Source organism: Anolis sagrei, chromosome X, assembly GCF_037176765.1.
Source record: "Anolis sagrei isolate rAnoSag1 chromosome X, rAnoSag1.mat, whole genome shotgun sequence".
NCBI classification, from domain to species: domain Eukaryota; kingdom Metazoa; phylum Chordata; class Lepidosauria; order Squamata; family Dactyloidae; genus Anolis; species Anolis sagrei.
Window position 1 is genome coordinate 3,943,990 of NC_090034.1, and position 12,403 is coordinate 3,956,392.

General features: G+C 42.8%; 1 protein-coding gene across 2 annotated transcripts in view; it reads left to right on the top strand.

Moving 5' to 3' along the window:
* LOC132780018 (dual specificity mitogen-activated protein kinase kinase 3-like) overlaps positions 1 to 12,403 on the top strand; it is a 99,554-nt gene that overhangs the window by 32,390 nt on the left and 54,761 nt on the right. The window contains exon 1 of one of the 2 annotated variants that reach the window (XM_067473336.1): positions 8,403 to 8,728. The exons of the other annotated variant lie outside the window; for it this stretch is intronic. Within the exon in view, the coding sequence (XP_067329437.1) occupies positions 8,713 to 8,728 (16 nt within the window). The 5' untranslated portion in view covers positions 8,403 to 8,712. Of the gene's footprint in view, positions 1 to 8,402; positions 8,729 to 12,403 lie in introns of those variants that run through there. 2 annotated transcript variants of the gene reach the window in all.

Consider the following 12,403-nt stretch of genomic DNA (forward strand, 5'->3'; position numbering starts at 1 on the left):
TTCCTTCTGCTATCTCTCTCTCATTACCCTTCTTTCCTTCCCCTCTCTTTCCTTCCTTCTTTCCCCCTCTCTCCCCTTCCCTTTATCCTTCCTTCCTTGCTTCCTTCCCCTGTCTCTTTTCTCTCTCTCTCTCTTGTTATTATCCTTCCTTCCTTCCTTCCTTCCTTCCTTCCTTCCTTCCTTCCTTCCCCTATCTCTTTCCTTCATTCCTTCCTTCCTCTCTCTTTTTCTGTCTTTCTCTCTCCCTCTTTATCCTTCCTTCCTTCATCTGTCTCCTTCCTTCTTCTGTCTCCTTCCTTCCTTCCTTCCTTCCTTCCGCTCTCTCTCTCATTTCCCTTCTTTCCTTCCTTCTCTCACCTCTCCCCTTCCCTTTATCCTTCCTTCCTTCCATCCTTCCTTCCTTCCTTCCTTCCTCTGTCTCTTTCCTTCTTTTCTCTCTTTCTCTTTCTTTATGTCTTTCTCTCTCCTCCTTCCCTTTATCCTTCCTTCCTTCCTCTGTCTCTTTCCTTCCTTCCTCTCTCTCTCTCCCCTATCCCTTTATCCTTCCTTCCTTCCCTCATTTCTTTCCTCCTTCCCTTTCCCCCTCTCTTTATTTTCTTCCTTATTTCTACTCTCTCCCACTTCTTTTCCCTTTATCCTTCCTTCCTTCCTTCCTTCCTCTTCCTCTGCTGGGAACTCATCCCTGTGTTCCTCCTATTCTTTCTTCTTCTCCTTCTCCTGGTTGTGTTTATTCTCTCACTCTTTCCCAGGCCTTCCTTCTTTTCTTTTCCTTGAGCAGGAAATATTTTTGCTGAGCTGGAAACATTGTCCTCCTTGGTTTCCCCCTTTTTGCCACAAATCCCTGAGATCACAGACAGACTCCATCAGCAGAAACCTTTTTTGGGGGGGTGGGGGGTCCACTTGGGACCTGGGAAGCCCCCCAAGTGTGCCTGCCTGCCTCCCCTTTTCCCTTGGCTTGCCATCTGGGTCCCATTAGGAACGGCCTCATAAGGCAAGAATTTTGTGGTTGCCTCGGCCCCGACTTTTCCTTCTTCCCGGAGTCTGGATGTATATGGTTTGACTTATAACATGATGTCATTGAGGCATATTTCGGAGGTGACCACATGCCCTCCTTTCTCTCTCTCTCCCTTCTTTTCTTCCTTCCTTTCTTCCCTTCACCCTCTACTTGGAAAGCCTGGCTGCTCCATTCTTTCCTTGACTGACTCATTTGGGAAAGAATTATTTCGCTCTGGAGAAAAGACATGAGCAAGTTTCTCCGGCTCGGCCGAAATGTCCATTGCCTTTCCTGGGAGTTCACATGCATCTCCAATCATAACCATTGGGGAGGATGGGATATGTAGTACCACCATGCTCAGTGTCATAGAAGGGGATTGTATCACTCTCTCTGCAAGCATTGGGGAGGATGGGATATGTAGTACCACCATGCTTGGTGTCGTGGAGAGGGATTGCGTTGCTCTCTCTGCATGCATTAGGGAGGATGGGATATGTAGTACCACCATGCTTGGTGTCGTGGAGAGGGATTGCATTGCTCTCTCTGCATGTATTAGGGAGGATGGGATATGTAGTACCACCATGCTTGGTGTCGTGGAGAGGGATTGCGTTGCTCTCTCTGCATGTATTAGGGAGGATGGGATATGTAGTACCACCATGCTTGATGTCAAGGAGAGGGATTGTGTTGCTCTCTCTGCATGCATTAGGGAGGATGGGATATGTAGTACCACCATGCTTGGTGTTGTGGAGAGGGATTGCGTTGCTCTCTCTGCATTCATTGGGGAGGATGGGATATGTAGTACCATCATGCGCAGTGTCATGGAAAGGGATTGCATCACTCTCTCTGCAAGCATTGGGGAGAATGGGATATGTAGTACCACCATGCTTGGTGTCGTGGAGAGGGATTGCGTTGCTCTCTCTGCATTCATTGGGGAGGATGGGATTTGTAGTACCACCATGCTTGATGTCATGGAGAGGGATTGTGTTGATCTCTCTGCATGCATTGAGGAGGTTGGGATATGTAGTACCACCATGCTCAGTGTCGTGGAGAGGGATTGCGTTACTCTCTCTGCATTCATTAGGGAGGATGGGATATGTAGTACCACCATGCTTGGTGTTGTGGAGAGGGATTGTGTTGCTCTCTCTGCATTTATTGGAGAGGATGGGATATGTAGTACCACCATGCTTGATGTCATGGAGAGGGATTACGTTGCTTTCTCTGCATGCATTAGGGAGGATGGGATATGTAGTACCACCATGCTTGGTGTTGTGGAGAGGGATTGCGTTGCTCTCTCTGCATTCATTGGGGAGGATGGGATATGTAGTACCATCATGCGCAGTGTCATGGAAAGGGATTGCATCACTCTCTCTGCAAGCATTGGGGAGAATGGGGTATGTAGTACCACCATGCTCGGTATCATGGTTAGGGTTTGCGTTGCTCTCTCGGCATGCATTGGGGAGGATGGGATATATACTACCATCATGCTTGGTGATGTGGAGAGGGATTGCGTTGCTCAGTCTGCATGTATTAGGGAGTATGGGATATGTAGTACCACCTTGCGTGATGTCGTGGAGAAGGATTGCGTTGCTCTCCTGCATGCATTAGGGAGTATGGGATATGTAGTACCACCATGTGTGATGTCGTGGAGAAGGATTGCGTTGCTCTCCTGCATGCATTGGGGAGGATGGGATATGTAGTACCACCATGCTTAGTGTCATGGAAAGGGATTGCATCACTCTCTCTGCAAGCATTGGGAAGAATGGGGTATGTTATACCACCATGCGTGATGTCGTGGAGAGGGATTGCATTGCTCTCTCTGCATGCATTGGGGAGGATGGGATATGTAGTACCACCATGTTTAGTGTCGTGGAGAGGGATTGCATTGCTCTCTCTGCATGCATTGGGGGGGATGGGATATGTAACACAACCTCTCTGAGGGATGCTTGGTGTCGTGGAGAATTGTGTTGCTCTCTCTGCAGGCATCAGGGAGGATGGGATATGTAGTACCACCTTGCTTGGTGTTGTGGAGAAGGGTTTCATTGCTCTCTCTGCATGCATTAGGGAGGATGGGATATGTAGTACTACCATGCTTGGTGTCCCTCCAGTCCAATGCCAATCTGTAGGAAGACACCTTCAAAGCCTTCCCGACAGTTGGCCATCCAGCTTCTGCTTAACAATAATAGTAAAATGATAATAATATAGATTCCTAGAGTTGAAAGAGACCCCTAAGGGCCATCCAGTCCAACCCCAATCTGCAGGAGGACACCTTCAAAGCCCTCCCGACAGATGGTCATGCAGCCTCTAATATTATTATTATTATTATAATTATTATTATAATTATTAATAATAATAATAATAATAATAATAATAATAATAATATAGGAGCCTAGAGTTGGAAGAGTCCCCTAAAGGCCATCCAGTCCATCCCCAATCTGCAGGAAGACACCTTCAAAGCCCTCCTGACAGATGGTCATGCAGCCTCTACTTAATAATAATAATAATAATAATAATAATAATAATAATAATAATAATATAGGAGCCTAGAGTTGGAAGAGTCCCCTAAAGGCCATCCAGTCCAACCCCAATCTGCAGGAAGACACCTTCAAAGCACTCCTGTCAGATAGTCATCCAGCCCCGACATAGTAATAATAATAATGATAGTAATAATAATAATAATAATAATAATAATAATAATAATAATAATAATAATATAGGATCCTAGAGTTGGAAGAGATCCCTAAGGGCCATCCAGTCAACCCCAATCTATAGGAAGACACCTTCAGAGCCCTCCCAACAGATGGCCATCCAGCCTCTCCATAATAATAATAATAATAATAATAATAATAATAATAATAATAATAATAATATAGGATCCTAGAGTTGGAAGAGACCCCTAAGGGCCATCCAGTCCATCCCCAATCTGCAGGAAGACACCTACAAAGCACTCCTGACAGATGGCCATATAGTCTCTACTTAACAATAATAATATAGAGTTGAAAGAGTCCCCTAAAGGCCATCCAGTCCAACCCCAATCTGCAGAAAGACACCTTCAAAGCCCTCCCGACAGATGGCCATGCAGCTTCTACTTAACAACAATAATATACGACCCTGGAGTTGGAAGAGACCCCTAAGGGCCATCCAGTCCAACCCCAATCTGTAGGAAGACACTTTCAGAGCCCTCTTGACAGATGGCCATTCAGCTTTTAGAAACTAACTGGCTTGTCTTCCTAATGTTTGGGGGGGGGGGGGGGAATCTCTTTTCCTGCCACTTGAGCCCATTGCTGAGCGTCCTTTCCTATGGGGATGGGCCCCATGTGTGTTTGTTTTGTTTGTTGTGGGGACATAGATCGGAAACTCAAATTGTGCAGAAGCCTCCAGGGCTGGAGTGGTGGCTGCCCAGAGTGGAGTTCCCTTATGCGCTGGTCTCGGTTCCAATGTGTGTGCCCTCCCGGGAGTGGGCATAGGGTTACTCCATTCCTTTCCTCGGGCGGCAGCTGGCTTCTCTGCCGTCCAAAGCGGATCCGGTTTCGCTCCTGACGCAGGTTGCCCGGTCCAGAGAGGAGGCCGCACTTGGACACTTGCCCTCCAACGAAGAGGTGGCCGGATTGCAAGCCTGGGCACACTTCGGCCCTCCAGGTGTTTTGGACTCCGACTCCCACAATTTGCTGTTAGGAATTGTGGGAGTCGGAGTCCAAAACACCTGGAGGGCCCAAGTTTGCCCAGCCCTGCTTTAAAGCAAGCATTGAGTAGCTCTGAAGCTGCAAAGTCAATAAGTGAGGGTATCTGCATAGAGGTGGCCTGACTCTTGTTGCCGGGAGGCACCCCCGGTTCTGGCCATAGAAACCTTTGACCACACAGCAGCAGTTGGCAAGCCTGATTAGCATTGAGTAGCCCCGAGTCTGCAAAGTCAATCAGTGAGGGTATCTGCATAGAAGTAGCCTGGAGGCACCGCCTGTTCTGGCCAAAGAAGCCTTTGACAAGACAACGGCACTTAGCAAGCTTGATTAGCAATGAGTAGCCCTGAAGCTGCAAAGTCAATCAGTGAGGGTATCTGCATAGAAGTAGCCCGGCTCTTCTTGCATGGAGGCACCCCCTGTTCTGGCCAAAGAAGCCTTTGACAAGACAACGGCACTTAGCAAGCTTGATTAGCATTGAGTGGCCTTGAAGCTGCAAAGTCAATCAGTGAGGGTATCTGCATAGAGGTAGCCTGGCTCTTCTTGCATGGAGGCAACCTCTGTTCTGACCACATAAGCCTTTGACAACACAATGGCAGTTAGCAAGCCTGATTAGCATTGAGTAGCCCTGAGTCTGCAAAGTCAATCAGTGAGGGTATCTGCATAAAGGTAGCTTGGCTCTTGTTGCCTGGAGGCACCCTCTGTTCCGGCCACAGAAGCATTTGACAACACAACAGCAGTTAGCAAGCTTGATTATCACGGAGTAGCCCTGAGTCTGTAAAGTCAATCAGTGAGGGTTTCTGCATAGAGGTAGCCTGGCTTTTGTTGCCTGGAGGCACCACCTGTTCTGGCCACGGAAGCCTTTGACAACACAACAGCTAAATTTGTTTGTAATTACAATCTATGTGTGGGTTGCTGTGAGTTTTTTGGACTGTCTGGCCATGTTCCAGCAGCATTCTCTCCTGACGTTTCGCCTGCTTGAGTTTTGAAGCATGAAAAGTCAACCAGTGCGGGTATCTGCATTTTTTATTAACTGCCTCCTCTTTCGACTGGTGCCAGTTAAAAGTGGTATCAAACTGTGTCAATTCTGTGCTGCAGATGCACCCAATTGTGCTGCTTGTAAGTCACACTCTCTCAGCTTCAATGTCACTGTTGGCATTCTGGGATTTGTAGTCTGCTGAGCTGAAAGTACAAATCCCACAGGCTTTAAAGTGGTGTGTCTGGTAAGTCATACTCTCTTAGCCTCAATCGGCATTCTGAGATTTGTTGTTTGATGAGTTTCTAGCTGAAACTACAAATCCCGCAGGTGTTAAAGTGGTGCCGATCTGACATAACTGTGCATTGTTGATGTGAGCCAAGGGCCCTAAGAGTGGAAAAACTACAACTCCTAGGAATACTAAAGATTTTGACCACTGAAAATGCCCTGGCCTCAAGGCTAGGGAAATCCTAGGAGTTGTAGTTTGCCAAGGGCTTTAAGAGTGGAAAAACTCCAACTCCCAGAATACTAAAGCTTTTGACCACTAGAAATGCCCTGGTTGAAAGCTATGGAAATATCCGGAGTTGTACTTTGCCAAGGACCCTGAGTGTAAAAATTACAACTCCCAGGATACTAAAGCTTTTGACCACTGGAAATGCCCTGGCTGAAGGCTATGGAAATCCCGGGAGTTGCAGTTTTCCAAGGACCCTAAGAGTGGAAAAACTACAACTCCCGGGATACTAAAGCTTTTGACCACTGGAAACATCCTGGCTGAAGACTAGGGAAATTCTGGGAGTTGTAGTTTGCCAAGGGTTGTAAGAGTGTAAAAACTACGACTCCCAGGAATACTAAAGCGTTTCCTCACTGTAAACGCCCTGGTTGGATGCTATGGAGTTGTAGTTTCCCAAGGACCCTAAGAGTGGAAAAAAACGACAACTCCCAGGAACACTAAAGCTTTTGCTCACTGGAAAAGCTATGGAGTTGTAGTTTTCCAAGGACCCTGAGAGTGGAAAAACTACAACTCTCAGGAACACTAAAGCTTTTCCTCACTGGAAAGTTATGGAGTTGTAGTTTTCCAAGGACCCTAAGAGTGGAAAAACTACAACTCCCAGGAGCACTAAAGCTTTTCCTCACTGGAAAAGCTATGGAGTTGTAGTTTTCCAAGGACCCTAAGAGTGGAAAAAAACTACAACTCCCAGGAACACTAAAGCTTTTGCTCACTGGAAAAGCTATGGAGTTGTAGTTTTCCAAGGACCCTGAGAGTGGAAAAACTACAACTCTCAGGAACACTAAAGCTTTTCCTCATTGGAAAAGCTATGGAGTTGTAGTTTTCCAAGGACCCTGAGTGGAAAAACTACAACTCTCAGGAACACTAAAGCTTTTCCTCATTGGAAAAGCTATGGAGTTATAGTCTTCCAAGGACCCTGAGTAGAAAAACTACAACTCCCAGGAACACTAAAGCTTTTGCTCACTGGAAAGTTATGGAGTTGTAGTTTTCCAAGGACCCTAAGAGTGGAAAAGCTACAACTCCCAGGAGCACTAAAGCTTTTCCTCACTGGAAAAGCTATGGAGTTGTAGTTTTCCAAGGACCCTGAGAGTGGAAAAACTACAACTCTCAGGAACACTAAAGCTTTTCCTCATTGGAAAAGCTATGGAGTTATAGTCTTCCAAGGACCCTGAGTAGAAAAACTACAACTCCCAGGAACACTAAAGCTTTTACTCACTGGAAAGTTATGGTGTTGTAGTTTTCCAAGGACCCTAATAGTGGAAAAACTACAACTCCCAGGAGCACTAAAGCTTTTCCTCACTGGAAAAGCTATGGAGTTGTAGTTTTCCAAGGACCCTAAGAGTGGAAAAAAACTACAACTCCCAGGAACACTAAAGCTTTTGCTCACTGGAAAAGCTATGGAGTTGTAGTTTTCCAAGGACCCTGAGAGTGGAAAAACTACAACTCTCAGGAACACTAAAGCTTTTCCTCATTGGAAAAGCTATGGAGTTGTAGTTTTCCAAGGACCCTGAGTGGAAAAACTACAACTCTCAGGAACACTAAAGCTTTTCCTCATTGGAAAAGCTATGGAGTTATAGTCTTCCAAGGACCCTGAGTAGAAAAACTACAACTCCCAGGAACACTAAAGCTTTTGCTCACTGGAAAGTTATGGAGTTGTAGTTTTCCAAGGACCCTAAGAGTGGAAAAGCTACAACTCCCAGGAGCACTAAAGCTTTTCCTCACTGGAAAAGCTATGGAGTTGTAGTTTTCCAAGGACCCTGAGAGTGGAAAAACTACAACTCTCAGGAACACTAAAGCTTTTCCTCATTGGAAAAGCTATGGAGTTATAGTCTTCCAAGGACCCTGAGTAGAAAAACTACAACTCCCAGGAACACTAAAGCTTTTACTCACTGGAAAGTTATGGTGTTGTAGTTTTCCAAGGACCCTAATAGTGGAAAAACTACAACTCCCAGGAGCACTAAAGCTTTTCCTCACTGGAAAGTTATGGAGTTGTAGTTTTCCAAGGACCCTAAGAGTGGAAGAACTACAACTCCCAGGAATACCATACAGGTTCAAGCTTTGTCAGGCTCGCTTCCAGTTCTGCAATGTAAATAGGAGAAAAGACCCAAATTCCTGCTGCAAGCAATTGTGGCAGGGTCCCTTTAAATATGGTTCCAAGCTCCGCCTTCTATTCCCACCGGCGCTTCCGATTGGCCAGCGCGGCTGCCTATCACCTTCCCTGTGTGTCTGGTTCCCTGCCAGTTTCCCCTCTGACGTCACGGGCCGCCCTGCTCCTTTTGCTGCTTCTGGGCAGCTTTCTCTCTCTCTCTCTCTCTCTTTCTGCAAATAGAGAGATATTATTTTTGTGCATTGCTTCTTTGCAACTTTGGCCTCCTTCCAGTCACCCGAGGCGCCTGCAAAACCTTGGGGAAAAAAAAGGGCCAAGCGGCTAGTCCTGAAGGAGGAGATCCAGAGCATGCAACTGCTTTTGCAATAGTTTGCAATATTTTTTTGCAGCCCCATTTTCCTCCCCTTCGTTTCCAGGCGTGCCGTTTGCAGTTCTCGGACTTCTGGGAAGCCAACCATGGAGAGAAAACAAGGTAGACAGAGACAGATATACTTTAAAGTGCGTCTGCACTGCAGGATTAACGCGGTTTGGACTCCACTTTGGGAGTTCTAGTTTTTGCAAGCATGCCAAGCTTTGCAAGAACTCTTAGGATTCCCATAGCAACCAGGCATGGGAATCCTAAGCTCTAATTTTGCAGTGTGTGTGCAATTATGACTCTGCAAGACTAAAATAATAATAATAAAATAAACTATTTAATATTTAGTTTGGTAGTTGGTAGGGAAGAGTTGTTCTGGAGCAGATCCTGCACCGGATCTATCTTATATCTAGATGTGTGTGCATGCATTAAAAGAATGGCTTTCCCCCTCCCTTGCTTTGGCTTGTTATGCAAAAGTCCCTGTGACTTGGAAGGGATTTTTCCTTCCTTCCTTTGGTGACCTGTGTTTTCCTTTCTGCCTCCCTCTTCCTGCTTTGCAACTTCTGCAAATACACACACACACACACATAACTTTGCTATATATATTTGCAATATATATATTTGCAATATATAATTGTAATATATGCATATACATATATATGCAATATATATTTATAGTTGCAATATATATATTTGCTATATATTTATATTTGCAATATATTTATATTTGCAATATATTTATATTTGCAATATATTTATATTTGCAATATATTGATATTTGCAAAATATATTTGCAATATATATTTATTTTTGCAATATATATTTGCAATATATATATATATATATGCAAAATATATTTGCAATATATGTATATATATTTGCTATATATATATTTGCTATATATATCTGCAATATAGATTTATTTTTGCAATATATATAATTGCAATATATGTATATATATATATGCAATATATTTATAGTTGCAATATATGAATATTTATTTGCAATATATATATTTGCTATATATATCTGCAGTATATATTTATATTTGCAATATATATATATTTGCAATATATATATATGTATTGCAAATATATATAGCAAATATATATATTGCAAATATAAATATTGCAAATATATATTGCACATATATATAGCAAATATATATATATAGCAAATAAATAGACATATATTGCAACAATATATATATGTATTGCAAATATATATTGCAAATATAAATATTGCAAATATATATTGCACATATATATAGCATATATATATATTGCAAATAAATATACATATATTGCAACTATAAATATATTGCAAATATAAATATTGCAAATATAAATATATATTGCACATATATATAGCAAATATATATTGCAAATAAATATACATATATTGCAACTATAAATATATTGCATATATATATATATAGCAAATTTGCAATATATATATATATGTTTGCAATATATATATGTGTGTGTTGCAAGCAGGCTGACCTTGCAAAGGAGGGAGCTTCAAGGAATTGCATTATATATGATTTGGAACTGGACTGTGTATGTGTGTCTACTCAGTGCAGACCCATGTCATGCAATTAATGCATTGCTCTGGGTCACACGAATGCAGTTCCAAAGGGCATGGCATGGCAAGCAGGGCAGATCCTGCCTCAATCAAAGAGTTTTGCAAGGCTGTATCTTCAGGAAGAGGTTTGTCGCTGTGCAAAACTCAAGTCACTTCTGCACTGTCATAGATAATCCAGATTATTTGCTTTGAATTAGATTGTATGACAGTGTAGACTCAAGATAATCTATTTCAGAGTTTGATAATCTGGATTACACTGCCATATAATCCAGATTATCTAAACTATCCATATTATTTTGATAATAATATGGATTATTTTGATAATCTGGATTATATGGCAGTGTAGACCAAACTATTACAGTTTAAATCAGATAATATGGAATATGTTGATAATCTGGACTGTCTTGTCAGTGTAGACAAGACTAATGCAGTTTACACGGGATAATATGGAATGTGTTGATAATCTGGATTATATGGCAGCGTAGACTCAGATAATCCAGTTCAAAGCCTGGTTGTTTTCGCTTTGCAAGCCTTCTTTTTCCAGGGAGTTCTGGTGCCAGCACTGCCATGTAAAATCCAGATGATCTGCTTTGAACTGGATTATATGGCGGTGTAGACTCCAATAATCTGGTGGCGTCAAACTGCATTCCTTCCACAGTGGAGACGCACGCCTAGTTCCTGATGTGCAGCTTCCCAGCAATCAGTGTCATGAATGCACAGCAGAAGCCCACTTTATGTGCTTCTGAAATGTTGTAGGCCGACGACGGCATCCGGATTGCAAAAAGCATGCGTTGTGCATGATCAAGGACTTTGATATGCAGAACGGCCTCCTCTCGCCCAAGGTTTGGACTTGGCGGGCGCATCTGCACTGTAGAACGAGCACAGTTTGGCACCACTTTCCCTGCCTTGGTTCAGTGCTATGGGATTACGAGAGTTTTGGTTGTGCACGGTCTATTATTATTATTGTTATTGTTGTGTTTATTATGGAGACGGGTGCATCTGCATTGTAGAACCAGTGCAATTTGGCGCCACTTTCCCTGTTGTGGTTCTGTGCTATGGGATCACGGGAATTTTGGTTGTGCATGGTCTATTGTTAGCATTATTACTATTATTATGTTTATTATGGACACAGGCGCATCTGCACAGTAGCACGAGCACAATTTTGCGCCACTTTCCTTGCCGTGTTTTAGTTCTATGGGATTATGGGAGTTGTGGGTTTGCATGGACTATTATTATTTCTAGTATTATTATTTTTACTATTATTATGTTTATTATGGACACGGGTGCATCTGCACGGTAGCATGAGCACATTTTGGCGCCACTTTCCCTGCCATGGTTCAGTACTATGGCGTCATGGGAGCTTTGGTTGTGCAGTCTATTATTATTATTATTATTATTATTATTATTATGGACATGGGTGCATTTGAAGTGCAAAACGAGTACAGTTTGGCACTTCTTTCCCTGCCATGGTTCAGTGCTATGGGATCATGGGAGTTTTGGTTTTGCATGGTCTTTTATTACTATTATGAATGTTATTAATATTATCAGTATTACGTTTATTATGGAGACGGGCGCATCTGCACTGTAGAACGAGCACAGTTTGGCACCACTTTCCCTGTTGTGGTTCAGTTCTATGGGAGTTTTCATTTTGCACAGTATTATTATTATTATTATTATTATTATTATTATTATGTTTATTATGGACACGGGCGCATCTGCATTGTAGAACGAGCACAGTTTGGTGCCGCTTTCCCTGTTGTGGTTCAGTTCTATGGGAGTTTTCATTTTGCACAGTATTATTATTATTATTATTATTATTATTATTATTATTATGTTTATTATGGACACGGGCGCATCTGCATTGTAGAACGAGCACAGTTTGGCACCACTTTCCCTGTTGTGGTTCAGTTCTATGGGAGTTTTCATTTTGCACAGTATTATTATTATTATTATTATTATTATTATTATTATGTTTATTATGGACACGGGCGCATCTGCATTGTAGAACGAGCACAGTTTGGTGCCGCTTTCCCTGTTGTGGTTCAGTTCTATGGGAGTTTTCATTTTGCACAGTATTATTATTATTATTATTATTATTATTATTATTATTATGTTTATTATGGACACGGGCGCATCTGCATTGTAGAACGAGCACAGTTTGGCACCACTTTCCCTGTTGTGGTTCAGTTCTATGGGAGTTTTCATTTT